Source organism: Brienomyrus brachyistius, chromosome 7, assembly GCF_023856365.1.
Source record: "Brienomyrus brachyistius isolate T26 chromosome 7, BBRACH_0.4, whole genome shotgun sequence".
Lineage (NCBI taxonomy): Eukaryota > Metazoa > Chordata > Actinopteri > Osteoglossiformes > Mormyridae > Brienomyrus > Brienomyrus brachyistius.
In genome coordinates, this window is record NC_064539.1 from 9,484,747 (window position 1) to 9,503,105 (window position 18,359).

Here is an 18,359-nt window from a genome sequence, read left to right on the forward strand (position 1 = left end):
AAAGGAGGAGCATGCATGTCACCATAATCAATCACAGGCAAAAAGGGAGCTTCCACAATTTTTTTTTAGCACTGAAAGTGAAGCAAGATTTATTTCTAAAATAAAAATCAGTATTCACTTTTAGCTTCCTGAATAATTTAGCTATATGTATATTAAACAAAAGCTTGTCCTCTGTTCATATACCCATAAACTTGTATGAGAGCACCCTTTCAATAGATTTACCATCAGTCGTAAGAATCCTAATATTATCATAAATGATCCTTTAAAATCATTGAATTTTGTTTTTTGAGCAATTATAACCGATTTAAAACTCAGCAGAGAACCCTGTAATGTCTGAAATGCAGCCTGAAGCTCTTGCACTGCCTGTACTATAGAGGGAGCATGTGTAGTGCGTGTAGAGGTGCGTTTTTGCTTTAATGTCCTTACTCAGGTTTGTTATAAAAACAGAGAACAGAGTAGGTCTCAATATGGAACCTTGGGGAACGCCTTTGGTTATCTCGACAAAGTCAGATTTGTAGTTCTCCGCATAAACACACTGTGTTTAATTTACAAAATAATTTCTGAACCATTTAATAGCATTAGAACTGAAACCGAAAATGCAGAGGGGGTATCCGGAGGGAGGGCTATAAAGTCTTCTCGAGTGATAGGGTCCATTTCAGGATATTTTCCCTCAAGTCCAAGTCTTTCCATCGGCTTTGCTGAGTCGACTCACAAGTGAACAAATTTATGACTTCAGTCCGAGTCCAGTTGTGAGTCAGTGACTCAAGTCTCCACCTCTGGTAACTAGTGATTCATAAATATAGTGCTGAAGTTGTAAATACATAAAGAGTAATTCATAAAGTAGCAAATTAGGACTCGCAGTTGTAAAATGAGGATAGTACTCGTGGTATCTGCATAAAAATTGGCTTTGTGTGTCCCAGACTATAAAATGCCTTCAAGTCATCCCTGGGATAGGATCCACCCCACGCACGACCAGATCAGAATAGATGGATGGTACATCGTATTAATAACCGATTCACGGTTCTTACGGAAAGGTAATGGATAGCAACCAATGCTTTCAAAAGTAACACATTCATCACTGATATACATTTCCCAATAATAGTCCACAATTCCGGCTTTCTACCGGCAGGTGGCGGTGCGTAACAATAACTGACACATCTGTCCCTGACCTGCCGCAAAGCCTACTGCTAATTCACGGGTGGTTCTTCAACGTAGGCCACGTAAAGTAAAGGTTTTTCCGTACAAACAATTGAGATTTGCCAGTTATATGAAATGATGTGATTTACTCCTAACGATGTAAATTTAGTAAAAACGTTTATATCTAGGCAACTAATAACAGTACTTTCACCAGTAAAGTATGCATATGCAAATTAGACGGCGTTTTATAAGTAAGCAAGAGCGCTCCTTTAACTTATTCTTTAGAATCCCAAACGTGTATTTTAGAATTAAGTCCACGTTGTCCCAGTAAAGCTTTCTTACGTATATGGCGTACATGTCACAATAATGTACACGAGTGCATGAGAAGGAGGCGGCGCTTGCCTAATTTTTTCTTGGTTTTCGGAGGAGGTTCCCCCAGTTCAAAGTACAAGGAGGGCAAGTCAGATCCATTTCTGCGACTGTGTCAGCAACAGATAAACCCCGTAGGGGGATAATGTCTTTGTGTTTTTAATTTAGTTCTACTTTTTTTTTTCTTTTTGGTTTGTTTGTGCATTTGGCGGCAGCTCCGGCACTGTAAACGGGAGAAACAGTCTTCGTCACTCTCGCTGGATCCCGGTCCGCTGGCGACCGCCGACTTGTACCGGAGCTGCTCACCTGCCCGATTAGACGGCAGAGTTTGGAGGTAAAGAAACGACCGAAAGGAAAGAAGAATGTGTCAGACATAAAGTCGGAGCCTCACTGGGTGCGTGTGTTTGCCTCTTCTGGGATCCCAGAGTAAGTCTTTTTCAACTGAATTTTAGTGAAAGCTGTGTGGTTAAGTGCGATCGGTTGGACCTCCGGACCAACCGCTTCACGAATTTTAGCTATACGCTGAATATCTGCGTCTGTCCGCCTTCAAAGATATTCGCACTGTCATGCGTGTTTAAGCTTGCCCAGGTTCTTTATTAATACTGTATGATTAACTCTTCATTTTGTTCTACCCAAAAGATCAGTTTTCATCAACATTACCAAACCCCCGATTAAAATCACCTGGGGTCTCCGTGCTTATTACACATCACTTCCACACTTTAGCAGAAGCCCCACAATCACAATCACTATATATATATATATATATATATATATATATATATATAATTTTTTTTTTTTTAATTAATTAAGACTTTCTGTTTTCCCCTCCCGTGGATACAGTTGGAGCTGTGTTTTTCTAAGACAACGGACCAAAGGGCGCATTTTCGACGCTCACATCTATGGCGTTTTTAATGAAGAAGAAGAGGTTTAAGTTTCAGACCAGCTTCACCCTGGAGGAACTCTCCGCCGTCCCCTTTGTTAACGGCATGCTTTTCTGCAAGATCAGGCTCCTGGACGGCGGCGAATTTACTTGTACATCATCAAGGTAATTTCTCAATAATGCTGGCTCCGGGTGCAATGCCGCTGTTTGCCGTAAAACGTTTTTTATCTCATTGTTTGTGATTTTTCCCACGATCTGAGAGGCGTAAACCATTTAGACAAACGCCTTCATACCGACTACTTAATCCCCAAACTTGCTGATTCAGTCATCCTTAATTCTTTGAAATCTGATCAAAGTGAACATTGTTTAGTATGCAGACAAGTTTGAAGTTTAAACAGGGAAAAAAACATCCCTTTGGGTCTTGATGGGCATGTCTGACAGCCATGTCAAGGTGTGTTTCTTTAAAAAAAGTTGGTCTTTTGTAGGTAGGCTTATGTGGGGCAAATACACACAGTTCTCATTTAAAAAGATTGAAATGTGGCGTTGCTGACTCCTGGATTGTCTTGGCATGTTTTCTGACGTGCTGCTTCTGTAATTCTGCACCATGTCTGCTTCTAGGCTTCCCCTTATGAAAAGGGGGCCCTCGGCCCTATCTGGCGTAGTCTGGCTGTACTGTGATCACTGGCTGTTTATTCCAGTGTCATTACATTTATACTACTGCAAACACTCACTGGAATCTGTGCTGTATTATTTATAATTCGTTCTTGAATGACGAACTTTGTCCAGCTTGTAAGTGGTGGTCAGAGGTTGCACCCCACCCCCCCCAGCATGCAGTATCCCTGTGTACGCTGTGGGGACGCAGTGTACTTGGCTCTCCAGCCTTCGGGTTTTGACCCTCTCCTGTGCTGATAAGCTAAAGGTGTTACATTACTGTTTGTTCAGGACACACTTTTACTTGGCCAAACCTGTTTAACCATTGAGCTTCCTCACACTGAGGTGCATGGAAGGATTTAGAGTACCATTCGCCAAGGATACCTTCTGACATTTGGACCTGTCCACTGCAGGCTGGAATTATGATACAGCTTTGGCAGATATTCTTATTTTTTTGTGATCAGTGTTTGTGTTGGGCTGGCTGCTGCACTGCAGTTTTGCGTGATTCTGTGCTGTCATGTGAGCCCTGACTATGTGGCTTCCCTGCCATGCTTTGCCTGTCCGTATCGTTCTGGAAAGACACTGCATAGGAGCTTCGAACCCTAGGACACCCACTTTCAGGGTCAGATACCGTTCTACATGCGAAAGTTAAGGGACGCCTCTTAAGCTGTATTTGGAATCCATCCATCCATCCATTTTCCAAACCGCTTATCCTACTGGGTCGCGGGGGGTCCGGAGCCTATCCCGGAAGCAATGGGCACGAGGCAGGGAACAACCCAGGATGGGGGGCCAGCCCATCGCAGTATTTGGAATCTAGTAATCTGAAATTCTGTAGTATCTGAAACTGTCGTTGTGTTTTAATGACCTGTGCCTAGTGGTGCTCTGATTTGCAAATTTAGATTTTGATAAGGACATATTTTTGTCTACCAATAACTTCTGAGCCACTTGGCCGGGGGGAGGGGTGACATTGCATTTTTGTTTTTTTTTTATTCTTCATTGGGTGGAAAACTAAAGATTGATCTGTGGGGTAGATTAAATAATGAATTATAAACGTGTCTTGTGCTGGGATTTTGAGACCACTTAAGTGCTGAATGAGCCGGTGGAATCGCTTCTCCTTCACTATGGATAAAAGGCTGATTGTATGCAATATATTCATCAGCTCTTGTGCTGCTAACTTAAAGTTTAAATATCAATTGTTAATCAGCCAAGATTGAGACATTGGACCGAGACTGATGTTTAATGAATATTGGTCGATAGCGATATGTTAACTGACATATTGTGCAACCCATATATATAAAATGCCCATATAGTGCCCCTGTATTGGAAATAGTGAGTGAGTGAGTGAGTGAGTAATTGGGCTGCTTGGCTTCATTGTCAGTCAACGCAGCTGTCATGACCGATTTAGGGCAGTAGTCTCAGGCTTCGGTGGGTCATGTGCCCATGCGTGTGCTCTCTCTGTCATAACAGTCACGTGCTGCTGGTCTCTGTCTGTGCTGGTCTCTGTCTGTGCTGGTCTCTCTCGGCTCCTGTTCACGCCGGTAAGACTCTGGAGGTATTCTCCCCCGCACATGTAGGGGGCGCTTCAGCTAGCTAGAGACATGGAATGGTAAGGAGGGGGCTGAAGAACAATGCTGAAGCAGAGGCAGGCGATTGTTGTGGATAGGGGAGGCTTGTTTGTATCTCTCTCTCTCTCTCTCTCTCTCTCCCCCCTCCCCTTCTGATTTGGCAGTAGGACCCAGACAGCACACTGACACATTGATAGAACCAGGCCCTTCGTGACCCATCTCTCTCCGTTCATCACAAACACAGAGGGTCTGTTAAGCTGCCTCTCTGCTCTCTGCTACCCTCCCCCCAGTAGTAGGGGTCTCAGTCCTGCTGCCCGGCCTGTTTTCGCTGCTGCTGGTTTCTTAGCGTCCTGGGCTACCGTTTGCTGAACAGCAGACCTGTACTCCCACCTGGTTGGTTGGGGGGGGGGGGTGGGGGTGTGCACTGGCTCTGAATTGTCAGGAAGTTTAGGAGGGGTGACTAGCTGACTAAAGCTGCATGGTTGTGAGCCGTAATAAAATCAGTAGCGAAATACACTATATGGACAAAGTATTAGGACACTTGGCCATTACACCCACAGGAACTTTTATAACATCCCATTTTGAATTCATAGGCATCAATATGGAGTTGGTCCCCCCCCCCCTTGCAGTTATATCAGCCTTGCAGCCTGGCCCTGACCGTACCACAGTGCATAAAGCAAGATCCATAAAGACATGGTTGGGTGAGTTTTTGGTGTGGAAGAACTTGACTGGTCCACACAGAGCCCTGACCTCAACTCCATCGAACACCTTTGGGATGAACTAGAATGGAGATTGTGAGCCAGGCCTGTGATCAGTGCCTGACTTCACAAATGCGATTCTGCATGAATGGGCAAAAATTCCCACAGACACAATCCATAAACTTGTGTAAAGCTTCCCTAGAATAGTGGGGAACCAACTCCATATCGATCCCTGTGGATTTAGAATGGAATGGAATATCATAAAAGTTCCTGTAGGTGTAATGGCCAGGTGTCCCAGTACTTTTGTCCATAAAGTATACTTTACTCTCCATTACCATCTGCCTTCTATGGGATGCATACTGTAACATAGTCGAGACCATAATTAAACAAATGGAGACAATGATGTCAGTAGTGGTATTGAAAACAAAGTAGAACGAAGGTAGGGGTGTGCAATATAAAAGGAAGTAGCGGAATGGAATGAATATGTGTCTTGTGCTCAGCTTGGAGCATTCTGGCTCTCCGAGAAAGCTGGCGTGTGGCAAAAGGGATGTAGGCAGGGGGGCGGGGTCTCTGCTTGAGTGCAGGTATGCGGGGAGATTGAGTCGACACTGACCCAGGAAGGGTATAATAAGCAGACTGCAGGACTGCTTGTTAAGGGTTCAAAGGACATTCTCCTTTTCCTGTGGCTCTCTGTGAAGCGCACCTCCCTTCTGGGGGGGAGATTGTGATGATTCAGCAGACAAATTCATTTTTTCCAGCTGGGAGCAGAAAACAAAAACAGGGGAAGTGCACCCAACACCCCTCCTCCCCCCGCCCTTTGGGCCCTGGGTGGCTTCCAGGACAGCTTCAGACTTTGCTCGCTTACTGTGCATTTTCAGCGTCCACGCTGGCTGTCCATGGACCCAGTACCTGAAGGGCAGCCTGTAGGCCTGCATACACGCATGGCCCCGGTTCGCGAGTGTGAAATTACACTCGGCACATTGACGGAGGAGAGTGATGGTGTCAAGCTCAGACGATGATGCTCAGGTCTTATTTGACACGTTCTCTGCTCTTCTGTGCTCCTCTCTTTCCCTGGGAGCTCGTGTCTCTCTCGACGGCCTGAGTGAAGCCGTCCCTTGTCCTTCCGGGTTATGAGCACAGTCCTCCTTCATGGTATGGGAATCACTGCTCTGTGAAATGCAGTCACCATTCTGCTGCTCTCTCGTTTTGGGCTGGATTAACTGAGGTTAAGCTCTTTACACTCAGCTTTCCCCGCCAACGTGAGCCAGCAGCCCTTAGATTGTGAATCTGATCTTAGCCGCCACATTGCCGTCTTGCACACGTGAACACGAGCTCGTGTGTGGTCTTGCACACGTGCATTCTTTCGCGAGCTCCCTCTGTAAATGTGGCAGACATTGGGGGGGGGGGGGGGGGGGGGGGGTGGCTGCATTCCCAGCATTCCTCTGGAATGGAGGGGGAACGGAGAACGAATACGAGGCTCTGGCGCATCAGAGAGACACTGAGAGGGGGGGAAACTCCGTCAGGCCCAGGGTCTCCTTCCCCTTCTTTAAAAATCTTTTTAGTCTCTCTTATTGTCCCTCCCCTTCTGCCGTGGCCTGGACCTGAAGGACCATACGCACAGGTTGGGGTGGGGCGTTGACTAACATTCATTCTTGTAGGAGATGCCTTTGTCCGACGACGCAGTGACAACCGGAGGGTGAGGTCAGCCAGTCTCCGGGAGCGTTTGGGGTTAAGGCCCCAGTGGCAACGTCGTTCTGCCAGTTGCACGGTTTGAGCCAGTGACCATCCAGTAATGACCAAAGTGCCAAACCAGAGAACCACCAAGCAGAAAAGGTGTCTTTGTGTCATACCTGACAAAAAAAACATGTTTTTAAATAATTTAGTCAAAACAATGAAAGTCGATTTTACGTGGTGAGTATTAACAGGGTGCAGGGCTCTCTGTGATGGTGGCTGGATGGAAATGGGTCTTTAGAGGGGATGTGGAGGTGATGAGGTTCTGTATGAGTTGCTCGTCATAAACTGGGTTTATGGTCAGGGATTACAGACTGTTACTCGCGCTGATTTCCCACAGTCCCTGGTCACACACTACAGCACTATGGCAGTGCTTCTGTTCATAAACCTCGTTTACTCAAATTTAGCAATATGAGTAGCCCCCCCCCCCCCCCCCCGCTCTCTCCTCTTTCTCTCTTTGTCATCCCTCATTCTCCTTTGTATCTGGAAGAGGAAAACACTCTTATGTTGAGGAGCTAGAAAAACAGGCTTTGCACTGAGGTTCAGCTATGATGCAGGCTGCGGAATGTTCTGGAACACATGTGACTGTGATTCTTCTTGTGTTTTGTGGCTCCATTTACGTGTGACTGTAGCCCTGTCTATAATTGTTCCTCCTCAAGCTTCATTCCTTTACCGCTCTGTTTTCCTGCTCAGTCTTTATATTAGTTGTCCTGTATGCCTCGGATACTCTTGTCTGCCTGGTCAGGCCCTTCGCAGGTCTGTAATGATGACAGTGTGTCTCTAGGGGGCTGGGGGCTGGGGGGGGGTGCTCATTCTATGTAGGGGGAAAAATAAATTCTCGGCTTGGCAGAATATTTGTTACATTGGGACGACCTAAACTATTTCGACGCTCTTGATGCCCCCACCATGTGCCTATGTGAATTTCATCAGGCAGAGGGAAGTCATTTAAGGTGGGGAAATACCCCCCCCAGCCATCTGCTTGTGTATGATCCTCATTCCTCTCTGCGAATATTTATGATGGTCCTTGACCCTAGACCACTGACGGCAGATGTGATTCATGCTGAGATCTTCTCTATCTCCTGAAGTCATAAAGCATAATGCACTTTACGTCACATTTCTGTGTCCCTTACAGCTGTAATCCCCCCCACCCCACCTCTCACGATGCTCTGATGCTGTGGTTGATGTTACAGGTTCACGTATCTAGAGCCTGTCCGCCTGTGCTTGATGTGACGAAGTCACTGACCGCTCCGTGGTGAGCTCAGGAGAGCGAGGCGAGTCATGGCTGTCGGTTGGCACAAGGGTTGGCGCCTCTCTGTGGTCACGCCCTCCCTGAAAGTCCCTTTTGTCAGACTCATTTGTCTCCTTGTTGGTCACGCACGTGCAGGGACACAGAGACCCATTTCCTCCGTGTGCTCATCTTCCCCACTCCAGCTGCCTGGAGAGGCGTTGCCTAGCAGCAGATTGGTGTTGCAGGAGGTGCCGGTATAGTGATTCACAGCTGCTCTGCGACTTGGTTGGGGAACCTCCCCACTTTATTTTCTCTCTTGCGTACTTTTTTTGTTGCCACTGTGCTCTGTTCCTTATCCTCAGATCACTCTACTGTCATGCCCATGTAGGACAGGTTTTGCGTTTTACCATGTTTTATCTCTGGGGGTTTCTGTGAAGGCTGCCCCTCTGCCTCACCCCTGTCTTCCCCTATTCTTCCTGCACATCCTTTCTGTGCCGGACTTTCATGGCAGAGGCCAGGCGCCTGGGTGCCTTAGTCACAGCCGACATGTCATAGAGGAAGGGAAGTGGGTCGGGTTTAGAACTCCAGGAACCAATTATACGAGCCGAAAGGGCGGTCACCGCTGGCGTACCTCGGCACGAGGTGGGCAGCCAGCTGAGTAATTACAAGGGCCTTTTCTTCTAGAAATATCACCGCCAAATATGTCCGGCTCCTTTCTCCGCCTGTCGCTTAATTGTCGGGTGGATTTTTCTTTTTTTGAAATAAGGGCCTGCATTCTTGTTTCTGTGGAACTTGTACTACGCCGGGATCAGATGCTAAGGTTCAGCACCAAGGCTTTCCTTCACTAACACGGCATCCTGAGCACGGCACGGCAAACTCGGCAGCAGCCACCTGATATCGGGATCCTCCCTGGGAGCCTGTTTTCGAGGCGTGTGCCGACCGGCCGATACTCCTAAACCTGGATGTTTCTGTCTCCCCTCTCTCTAATTTGATCCGTAGGGCTTGTTTTTACGCTCCACTGGTGTGTCCCGCCCGGGCCTGATGTACTCGGATAGCCATCGGTGGGGAGATGTTTGTCTTTTACATCTCAGGAATTTTGAGTGGAACCAATCCTCCCCCCTTTCAGGAGCACAACAAACACTGCTCTCCTTGATTTAAGATCCTCTCAGATTCTGTAGATGAGATTCTGTTTGGGGTGCCAGGAACTGAATAATGAGTGCTGGATTCCCCAACCCTGCTCTCATTTTTCACATTAATCTCCCCTATCCTGTTTTATTATTTCCGTGGCTGAATGGAGTGTCAGGACCCAGCACGCTCTTTTAAAACCCGGGGTGGTGTTTGATGTTCTTTCTTTCTGCCTGGGGAACCTGAGGCATGTCTGTGTGGATGGATTGTGTGCGGGTGAAGCCAGAATTACTGTCAATTTCGTTCTCAAATCTAATTGAGAACAGACTGGATGTGAGATTCCCAGGAAATTGGAGAATAGCTCTTAGCTGGCTTTCTGCTTTATGGGAAGAAAGGGTGAACATTACAGGAAAGAATTTGATTTCAGCATTGAGGAAGAGAAACTGACCATCATGATGTTGGTCTGTTGCTCTTCCCGTCCTGGGATGTGACACCGGCTGTTATCAGTGTTTCTTCTCCTGCTTCCTCAAATCAGCTGGCCATGAAGTGGACCTTGTTCTAAAGAAGGAAACTTCCCAGGTGTGGCTGCAAGCCTCACATGCAGCTGCTGAACGTCGGGCATGCTGAGCGCTGCTCTCCATACTGCAATGTGGGCGCTTTGTCTGACAGGCCTGGCGATCTTATCTGGGCTGCCAGCATCGTACGGCGTCTTGTTTCAGGGAGATTTCGACTGAAGCCCACTCAGGAGGGATGTGGGTCCTGGCGCCTTGGCCTGGGGTGGCACAGGGAGGCCGGGCAATAAGAGAGAGGCTTAGTTGTCACCCTCCATGTTGAGTCACATTGACAGGCCCTGGAACGGAGGCGTGCCCCACATGGCCTGTGGCCCCCTCCCTGTATCTAAAAAAGGAGAGACCACAGGAATAAAGCACCGGATGGCCCCCATCTCCGGGGCCCGGCTCCGTTACAGACGCGTCTGTCTCCTACCCGCCGGTGATGTCAGGGCAGTGGAGGGAGCGGCTGTGTTTTTGCAGTCACATCTAGGGCTGTGTGTGTGTGTGTGTGTGTGTGTCGCGTGTCGCCCTGGTGGCCTCCCCTGCCTTGTACTCTCTGCTGTCTGGGATGGACTCCAGGCTCACTCTGACTAATGGGTCAATGATAATGGAATCTGGACCGACTTCAGGAATGGTCTGTATATATTGATACCTGGCTTACTGGACTTTACAGACACATTTTGTCAGGAAACCTTCACAGGTTTATGAGTTGCACCAGCTTGTATCATAGAAATAAATGCAATTAAATGATATTAGTGCCTTTTTTGCCAGTAATGGCACGTCAGGGCAATTCAAACCAAAATGCCGCTTTTGACTGGGTTGACGATGTGATGCAGTGGAGCGGTCACGCGTTCCTGCACGCTCGCTCGCTCGCACCCACACGTGCCCCCAAACACAGCACCGGGCCACAGAGAGAGGGTGCGATAATGCATCCACAATGAGGAGGTGGCTGATCGAGAGACAACAGTCACCTCTGTCCTGGGAGGCTGTGTCCATGGTCTTTGCTGACTAGCGTTTATCTGTGCTAATCGGCAGGGGGCAGTAAGGAGTGGTTATGGACACAGTCCTGTCCTGGCGGTAAGGGCTGTTCTGTTGGTGTGCCTGTTTTCAGGGTGAAAGGCTTGACCTTGCAGCCAGGCCATTGGGCTGGAAGAGCGACCTCCGACCTTCTTGGGTTGGGGGGTTGGGGGGGGGGGGGGGTGCTGTATTTGTGAAGGTGACTTTTTCAGGAGAAAAGTGCTCCATGATGTTGGAATGGTTATGGGTGTGTGCGTGGGGGGGGGGCTTCTCAGGTGGTCTTTACTAAATTTTTGCAGTGGGGGGGTGGGCATAGAGTGGGGAGAAGGATGTAGACATCGGAGGGCCAACTTAACAATTGCCCTGGATTCCTCTGTCCCTATGTACACTGACACAGTGACTGTCTGCCCTCTTTTTCCCCATATGTGGAGTGCCTGCTCCTGGGAGATGAAGTCCAGCCAAGCCACCTGGGAACGGGAGGCTTTATGGTTGGCCACTTGTGAATGCTGCTTTAAATGCCTGCAGCAAAAGCGACAGAAGGTGCCAAATCCTGACGTGTTAGCAAGTTAACCCGCCCAGGCCTAGGACACTCGATGATTAATCCCCAATGAAATCATCCCTCGTATAAACAGGACTTTGCTGTCCCATGTGTCTCCAGGGTATTGGAGAGGGGCTCAGGTCAAAGGTCACCGAAGGTTTAATCTACTAATTTAGTTAGATTAGGATTCGCAGCCAGACAAATGGCTCTTGAAGCTGGTTAAATGGCACCCTTTCTATGTCACTACACCCTTCTCCAAAATCACCAGCACAACCTGTGGGCCTGTTGGCAGTTCAGCTGACCTTCACATCAAACTGACGTTATATCTTCTCTGGCTTTTATACAGTGCTGTGCTTCAGAGCAGCATCAGGACCCCAGTGGGAATGCAAGTGTGAATGGTGTGCGGCGTAGAAGCCGGAGAGATGCTGGGGTCCTGCATCCCTCTGGCTAAAGCTGGGCTGTGGAGTAGGGGGGCCGGGGTCCTGTGCTGGGGGGGGTCCTGTTTGGGAAAGTGGGCCTACGGTACTAAAGTGACCGCTCTGGACGAAGGACAGAAGTCCAAGTGATTAACTGAGAATGAGGTCACTAATTAAATAGCCCATTTGAAATGACTATTGATGGCTCCCAAAAGTGCTGATAATGGGGAGGTTAATGGTAAAATCTATGGCACACAGCAGTAGCTCCCTCTCTCTCTCTCCTCTCTCTCTCTGTCTCTCTCTCTCTCTCCTAGGCAGAGTAGCCACAATACCAAATTGTCTCCATTTATAGACAACTTGCCTAACAGTAGACTGATGAATATCTAAAATATCTGAGATGACTTTGTAACCCTTTCCAGCCTTATGTAAATGAACGATTCTTGATTGTAGCTCTTTTGTGTGAGGGGTGATTCCCATCTGGATATGCCTCTTGTAAAAAGCTCAAACTCAAACTTTTCAGTGTTTTTCATCAATCACAGTAATTCTAGGCCACACCTCTGACCTCTTTTCATTAAATGGATTCCAGGTTTGCTGAATTCTGACCGCAATGTGCTTTTTAAAAAGTCATTATCTTCGGGTTCACTTTTTCCAACCTTCAGTTTCCCAGTTTGAATGAATTATTCAGTACGATCAAAAAGTCTATGAAAATGTGTATCTTTAGTTATAAGAGACTGTGTTTGCTCATTGTTGTGACTTAAATGGAGATACGACCATCTTTTATATGGGAATTACACATGAATATTCCAACGTTTGACTGTGTGTATGTGTGTGTGTGTGTGTGTGTGTGTGTGTGTGTGTGTGTGTGTGTGTGTGTGTGTGTGTGTGTGTATCCAGATAACTGAACAAATGAATAGCGTGTTTCTTCAAAAAAGAACAGAAAGACACGCCAAACGGCACCAGTGGGTGGCCGACACCATCCTAACATCAGGACTTGTCTGCTCTATCTGCGAGTGGGTGTGTGGTTCCCGAATCGGCCTCCACGGCCATATGAAGTGGCACCAACGCCAAAACCATTGTTTCTCCCTCCCCAATCCCACTCTTCACCCCCCCGGAGCAAACGTCATCATCGGAAACGATGGACAGCTAAGAGTGCGTGTGTGTGGGCTGCAGACCATTACTGTGAGCCAGATGTTGGGAGGCCTGGCCAGACCTCAGTTAGCATTTTGGGGCAGATGGGTGCTCTAGGGCTCTGTGGGTACATGGGGCAGGGGGGGGATGGTTGATCACTCAGGAGCTTAATGACATGTGTGGAAGCTGGGGCTGGGGGAGCTGTGTGCCTCTGTGCATCGCCCTCTGCTCAGCTCTGCCTGGCTCTGCTTCACCTGCAGGCTCTAGCTGTGCACTTTAACTGTTGATACAGCTGCAGGTTTTTACTGCAGAGGTAGGTGCCAGTAGACCGTGTCTCCATCTGCTCTCTGACCCGACCTGCGTCTGTCCCCGTCCCCCTACAGCATGCAGATCAGACCCCCAGCCGGCTCAGATCAGGACTGAATCTGTAAAAGATGCTGCCTCTGACCCATCAGTGAGTGTCTTTAATGACCAGCCCCCACACTCTCTCTGGGTGTCAGTCTTTGCCTAGTAAACCTGCATGCTTTTTGGTTTAACATACTGATCATGTACACTGATCCCATGCCTTTAATCACCCCGCTGAGGTCCATCAGCACTTCAGGAATGCAGTGGTGTTTTACAGCAAAGCGGAACCTCCCTGTGTGTTTCGACCCATCCTCAGCTTCACCTCTCCCTTACATACTGAGGCAAGCTTTTAAGCTATTAACAGGACTCGGTTGCACAGAGGCACCAGGTGAACAGATTATGAGGCACGACTCTGTTCCCTGTCCTGCTGAAGTCTGCAGCTGTGCAATTAGCATGTTATAAGCTGGAGCCTGAAAATGCTATTTCAGTATCTAGAGGTTGTATGTATGTATGTATGTGTGTATGTGTATGTGTATGTGTGTGTGTGTGTGTCATTCAAGATACCCAAAGCCCTTGACAGAACCACCACCACTGTGTAGCACCCACATGAATGATGCAACGGCCACCATGGAGTAGCTAAGGTGGTGATTGGGCAGGAGAGAATTCACCAGTTAGATACAGTGGATGATTAAGAGGCTTGATTTGAAAGGGCCATTAATGCCAGGACATCTGGGTACCATCCCTGCTCTTTAGAAAGATGCCCAGGCATCTTTCCTGACCTCAAAAGTCAGGACCATGATTTTAGGTCTCATAGGAAGGATGGCATCTAATTTACAGCACGGTGTCACTGCACTGGGGCACTGGGATCCACACAGACCACTGGATGGACTCCCCTGTCTGCCACACAAACACCTCTTCCAGCAGCAACCCAGTTTTAACTGACCCTGGGTCATTTTCCCGGTGAGGTGAAACGTTTGCCAGTACAGAGGTTCTGAACCCAGGCCACGTATTCAGCCAGCTGGATCTTTTAGCACATGAATGGCTCTAGCAGGTTAGAGCCAATGTTTGTGGAGCCAGCATGGCCATCAAGGTCGTCTGCGTGAGCTTTACGTTGTATATTTGTACATGGTCCACAAATATCGTGTGTCTGATTATGTATGTTGGCCCATTGTGTGGGGTCACGATATCTGACTCTGTAAAGAAAGTGGGGAGAGGTGGGGGGTGGTTGAGGATGGAATGAGGGAGATGATGAGGAAGAGGAGAAGAGGTGAGCTGGGGATGCAGCTTTGGTTGATTCTGACCCAAAAGTGGAAGTGTGTAAGAGCCAAACTCGGTTCCAAATATAAGGATGTTTTGTTTTTGAACTGACAGGACAACTGACCGTATTGGTACCAATGTTTGTCCTGATCTGGCAGGTGGCCCCCAGCAGGGCCCAGTGGTGCTGCATTTACGGGTTTTGTGTTTTTTTTTCTTGCTTGCTCACTTGCTCATTTTCAGATGCTGGTTCCGGAAATTTCCAAAGCTTCTCTTTTTGCCCACAGCTAATTTTCCCAGGAAGACAATTGAATGCAGATGTGTATGTATGTGTGCACACTCCCTGCCCGTCTGTCCATTTTAACACACTCTCACACTTTTTACCATCTACACAGATTGCAGTCCTTGCCCCTGTACCCAGACTGTGTGCTGTTTCTCACCAGCTCTGCTCTGACTGCCGGGCTCCGCTCTGCTCTGACGGCTCTGCAGAGGGAGAGAGAGTCACTGTTGTGTATGACGTGGCAGTTTGCCGGAGAGGAGTGTTGGCAGAGGCATTTGGGAGTGAGCGGTGGTAGCCTCTCACCCTACCTGCACCTGTAAGAGAGCTGTGTTTTCAGGACAACTCGTGGGACAGGTTTTGGGTTAGGGTGGCGACTTCCTGTGTGTGTGTGCGCGGGGACGTCACCCTGTGATGACAATGGTGCTGGTTTTTGTTTTGTTTTCATCTGTATTTGAAATGTGACTATATGAGGCTGCATTAATGAAACGATCCTTTTTTTGGCAGAATTGCAGAGAAATACAGGAACATTGAAATGCTGCTTTTCGTGTATCCATTGATGCTCTCCTTTGTGCGCGCGTACACACACACACACAGTTCTCGGGGGGGGGGGGGGGGTGTCCAAATGCGGTGTCAGCCATTTATCTGGTGACCCTGTAGCACTTTTGTGTGATTGTCATGTTGATTTGGGGTGAAGGATTAAGCCAAGGCAACGGGCAGCCCAGCAAGTAAGTGTGTGTGTTTGTGTCTTGCTGGTTAGCTGTGCTCTTCCAGCAACCACGAGGGATTATACTCTGTATGTTGAGGAATGTAGAGAATGAGCAGAGCAACAAACAGGCCGTCAGTGATATAGGCAAGAAGGCTGTGTCATTGGCTGTTGACCAGTCTAGTGAGCAAGGAGAATTTTTCTACCAATCAGGAGGGGACTGATGCAAAAGGAGAGTAATGATTGGTTATTTGTACCGCTCAGTTTAGCGTAAAATAATCACAACAGGATGGGCTCTTGCGATCTTTTGTCTGTGAGTGAACATTTGAGGCTGCTGTGGCAGTTTCAGTACTTGGGCACAGTACGGGGGGGGCAGGAGGACTGCTTTCTCATTCTGTCCAGGCTCCAAGGACAAACATTTCCCACCTCAAACCACAAATAATGCATCAGTGACACAGTGACAATTAGTTGGTACCCATTCTGTTCTTGTGTCACATGTCATCACGTTGTCTTTGGTGACAGAGGGCCTATTCACAAGCGCCAGCTTCCTGCAGTGGTGTGTGTGTGTGTGTGTGTGTGTGTGTATGGGAGGGAGAGAGAAAAAGGGAGGGAGAAAGAGAGTGGGAGAACTGTCCCATTTGACCCTGATTTCGGATTGGAGGAGGGCCAGCAGTGTCCTCATTCTTGAATTGTTTATGTGGGGGGTGTTGCAGAGCAGGCTGCCCTCCACATGATGCCTCAGTCATGTTTTGACTGCGTTCTGCACCACCTGGTACAGGAGGGTCAAAGGTGAGCGGAGCCTGGAAAGGCCGTTCTGGCAGTGCCTAGTGTGCTGAGGTGGTCAGCAAAGTCATAGAGCCTGATGTTTAGCTTAGAGCTCATTCAGGAAACGTAACAATGTGAATAAGGGGTTTGCCTGGAGGCTGCAAGACCTGTCTGCTGGAAAAGGCTTTTGAAAAAGTGACTTGTGCCCCACTGTGGTTGGACGTCTGTAGTGTGAGCCGTTGCTAGCAAGTGACTCAGATGCTGGAGTTTCCTTCCCAGCAGGTTATAGGTTTGGCAGTGGCTCCCACGGAATGCTGTGCTCCATGACTAAATGGATGGATCATGGAATGTGTAGAGCCAGCTTGGGGAGCCGAGCCGAACTGCGGAGGAAAGCCCAGGTTACAGACGCACCTTCATCCAACACATGCTTTCCATTTAGCTTTGGCTTTGAGGCTGCCAGGAATCAGAGCTCAGCTGGGCAAATGAGGTCCAGACGGACTCCCCAAATCGGCTACAGATGCGCCCCCTCCCCCTCAGAAAAAGGGCCAGGCTTTTCCGTCAGTGTTACTAATGTAACTAGTATCCGTCCACCTTACTGACTCACCAGCATTTCCAGCAAGGCCTGGCGCTGTGTCCAGCACACAGACACAATCGTGTGCCTTAAAAATAAAAGATGGAAGTGGTAATGCAGCAGAATCGCTTTCAGAATATCAAGGCGGCCTAACAGACTCTACCATATTTGGATTATCTGACTTTTTTTCTGATGAACATCAGCTATAGCCTGTGTGGATGTGAAACAAGCGGGAGAGAGATATCGATCACTGTCAACTGGTTCTCCCTGTTTATTAAACCCACTATCTAGACTTTTATTTTCACTACATATTGCCCTTCTGGAGGGAGGTTTTTCTATATGGTGTCATGCTGCAATTAAGGGATACCTGATGTCATCGGGTCATGTGATCTTGTCTCAGGGGGCATAATGTACCGCAGTAAGATTCCTCGGGAAGAATATAGCTTTCTTTCGTGTTTTGTCCTGTTAGCTCCTGTTGCTCAATAAATAGAGCATTGTACTAACAGCACAAAGGTTATGGGTTCAAATCCTGGGGATCACACACAAGTCGTAACTCTTCCCTCTGCTCTTGCCTTCACTTGGGCACAGCAGATGGACCTGTCCCTCGTGTGCTCTCGGATAATCCCTGCCAGCATCTGTGAAGGAGCGATGAGACCAGCCGGACACCCTGCCCAGTGTTACACGTGACTTTAATCCTGCTCCACTCGATTACATTTGAGTTTAACACACTTGCTTGTGTACCTATCAAGCACGTTGAATAGGTAGAAGGCGTGTTCCAGATATCTATACGTCATCTGGATGTTTACTGAATCGGGGTGGGATGTTAGCTTCCTTAGGCTGCCCAAAGGTGGTGCCACTTCTGGGGTTTAAACTGAAAGTCTTCTAGCTCTTTGTCCCGAGTAGGGATTTTACCTAGAAGCCTTCTAGCAGGGAAGAGCAGGGTTGAGATGAGTTCTCAATGAAAGGAAGTAGGTCAGTGGTTCTGCTGTTGCACTCATGAGTCTGGTACACAGTGTCACATTGCAGCCGAAATCTCAGGTCCCTTGGTGCAATAACTTACTCCCCAGATTACTTTAGCAATAACAGCTGAGCTGATCTTTAAACAGCCATGGCCACCCACCCCGGAGGTTTGAAGTGGCTTGACCTGCTTTTGGCTTTGTGTTTCTAAGCTGGTGGATTAGAAGTGAAAAGTAGATCGGTGTGGCTCATGTACTTGTGTGAGAGTTATTCAGTGTCAGTCTGACTTAGTATCAGAGCAGAGAGGACATGTTGAACAGCTCAGTTAGTGACCTTGTGTGGAAAAGATTCATTCCTTAAAGAGTAAAGTCGCACATTGTCCCACTTTCCCTCAGCATGTTTCCGCCCAGTGATAATGGCTTTGACAGTGCATATGGCTCACTGTGAAAT

The 18,359-nt window shown here is 48.0% G+C and overlaps 1 protein-coding gene across 3 annotated transcripts in view; it reads left to right on the plus strand.

Annotated features, from left to right (window-relative positions):
* The first annotated feature begins 1,564 nt into the window (after positions 1 to 1,564).
* Positions 1,565 to 18,359, plus strand: part of fam102ab (family with sequence similarity 102 member Ab) — a 30,148-nt gene continuing 13,353 nt past the window's right edge. For 2 of the 3 annotated variants that reach the window (XM_049018836.1, XM_049018838.1), the window contains exons 1-2: positions 1,565 to 1,932; positions 2,347 to 2,551. In XM_049018836.1, coding sequence (XP_048874793.1) covers positions 2,406 to 2,551 — 146 coding nt within the window. In that variant the 5' untranslated portion in view covers positions 1,565 to 1,932; positions 2,347 to 2,405. The remainder of the gene's footprint in view (positions 1,933 to 2,346; positions 2,552 to 18,359) is intronic. The other variant, XM_049018837.1, reaches the window with a different exon arrangement.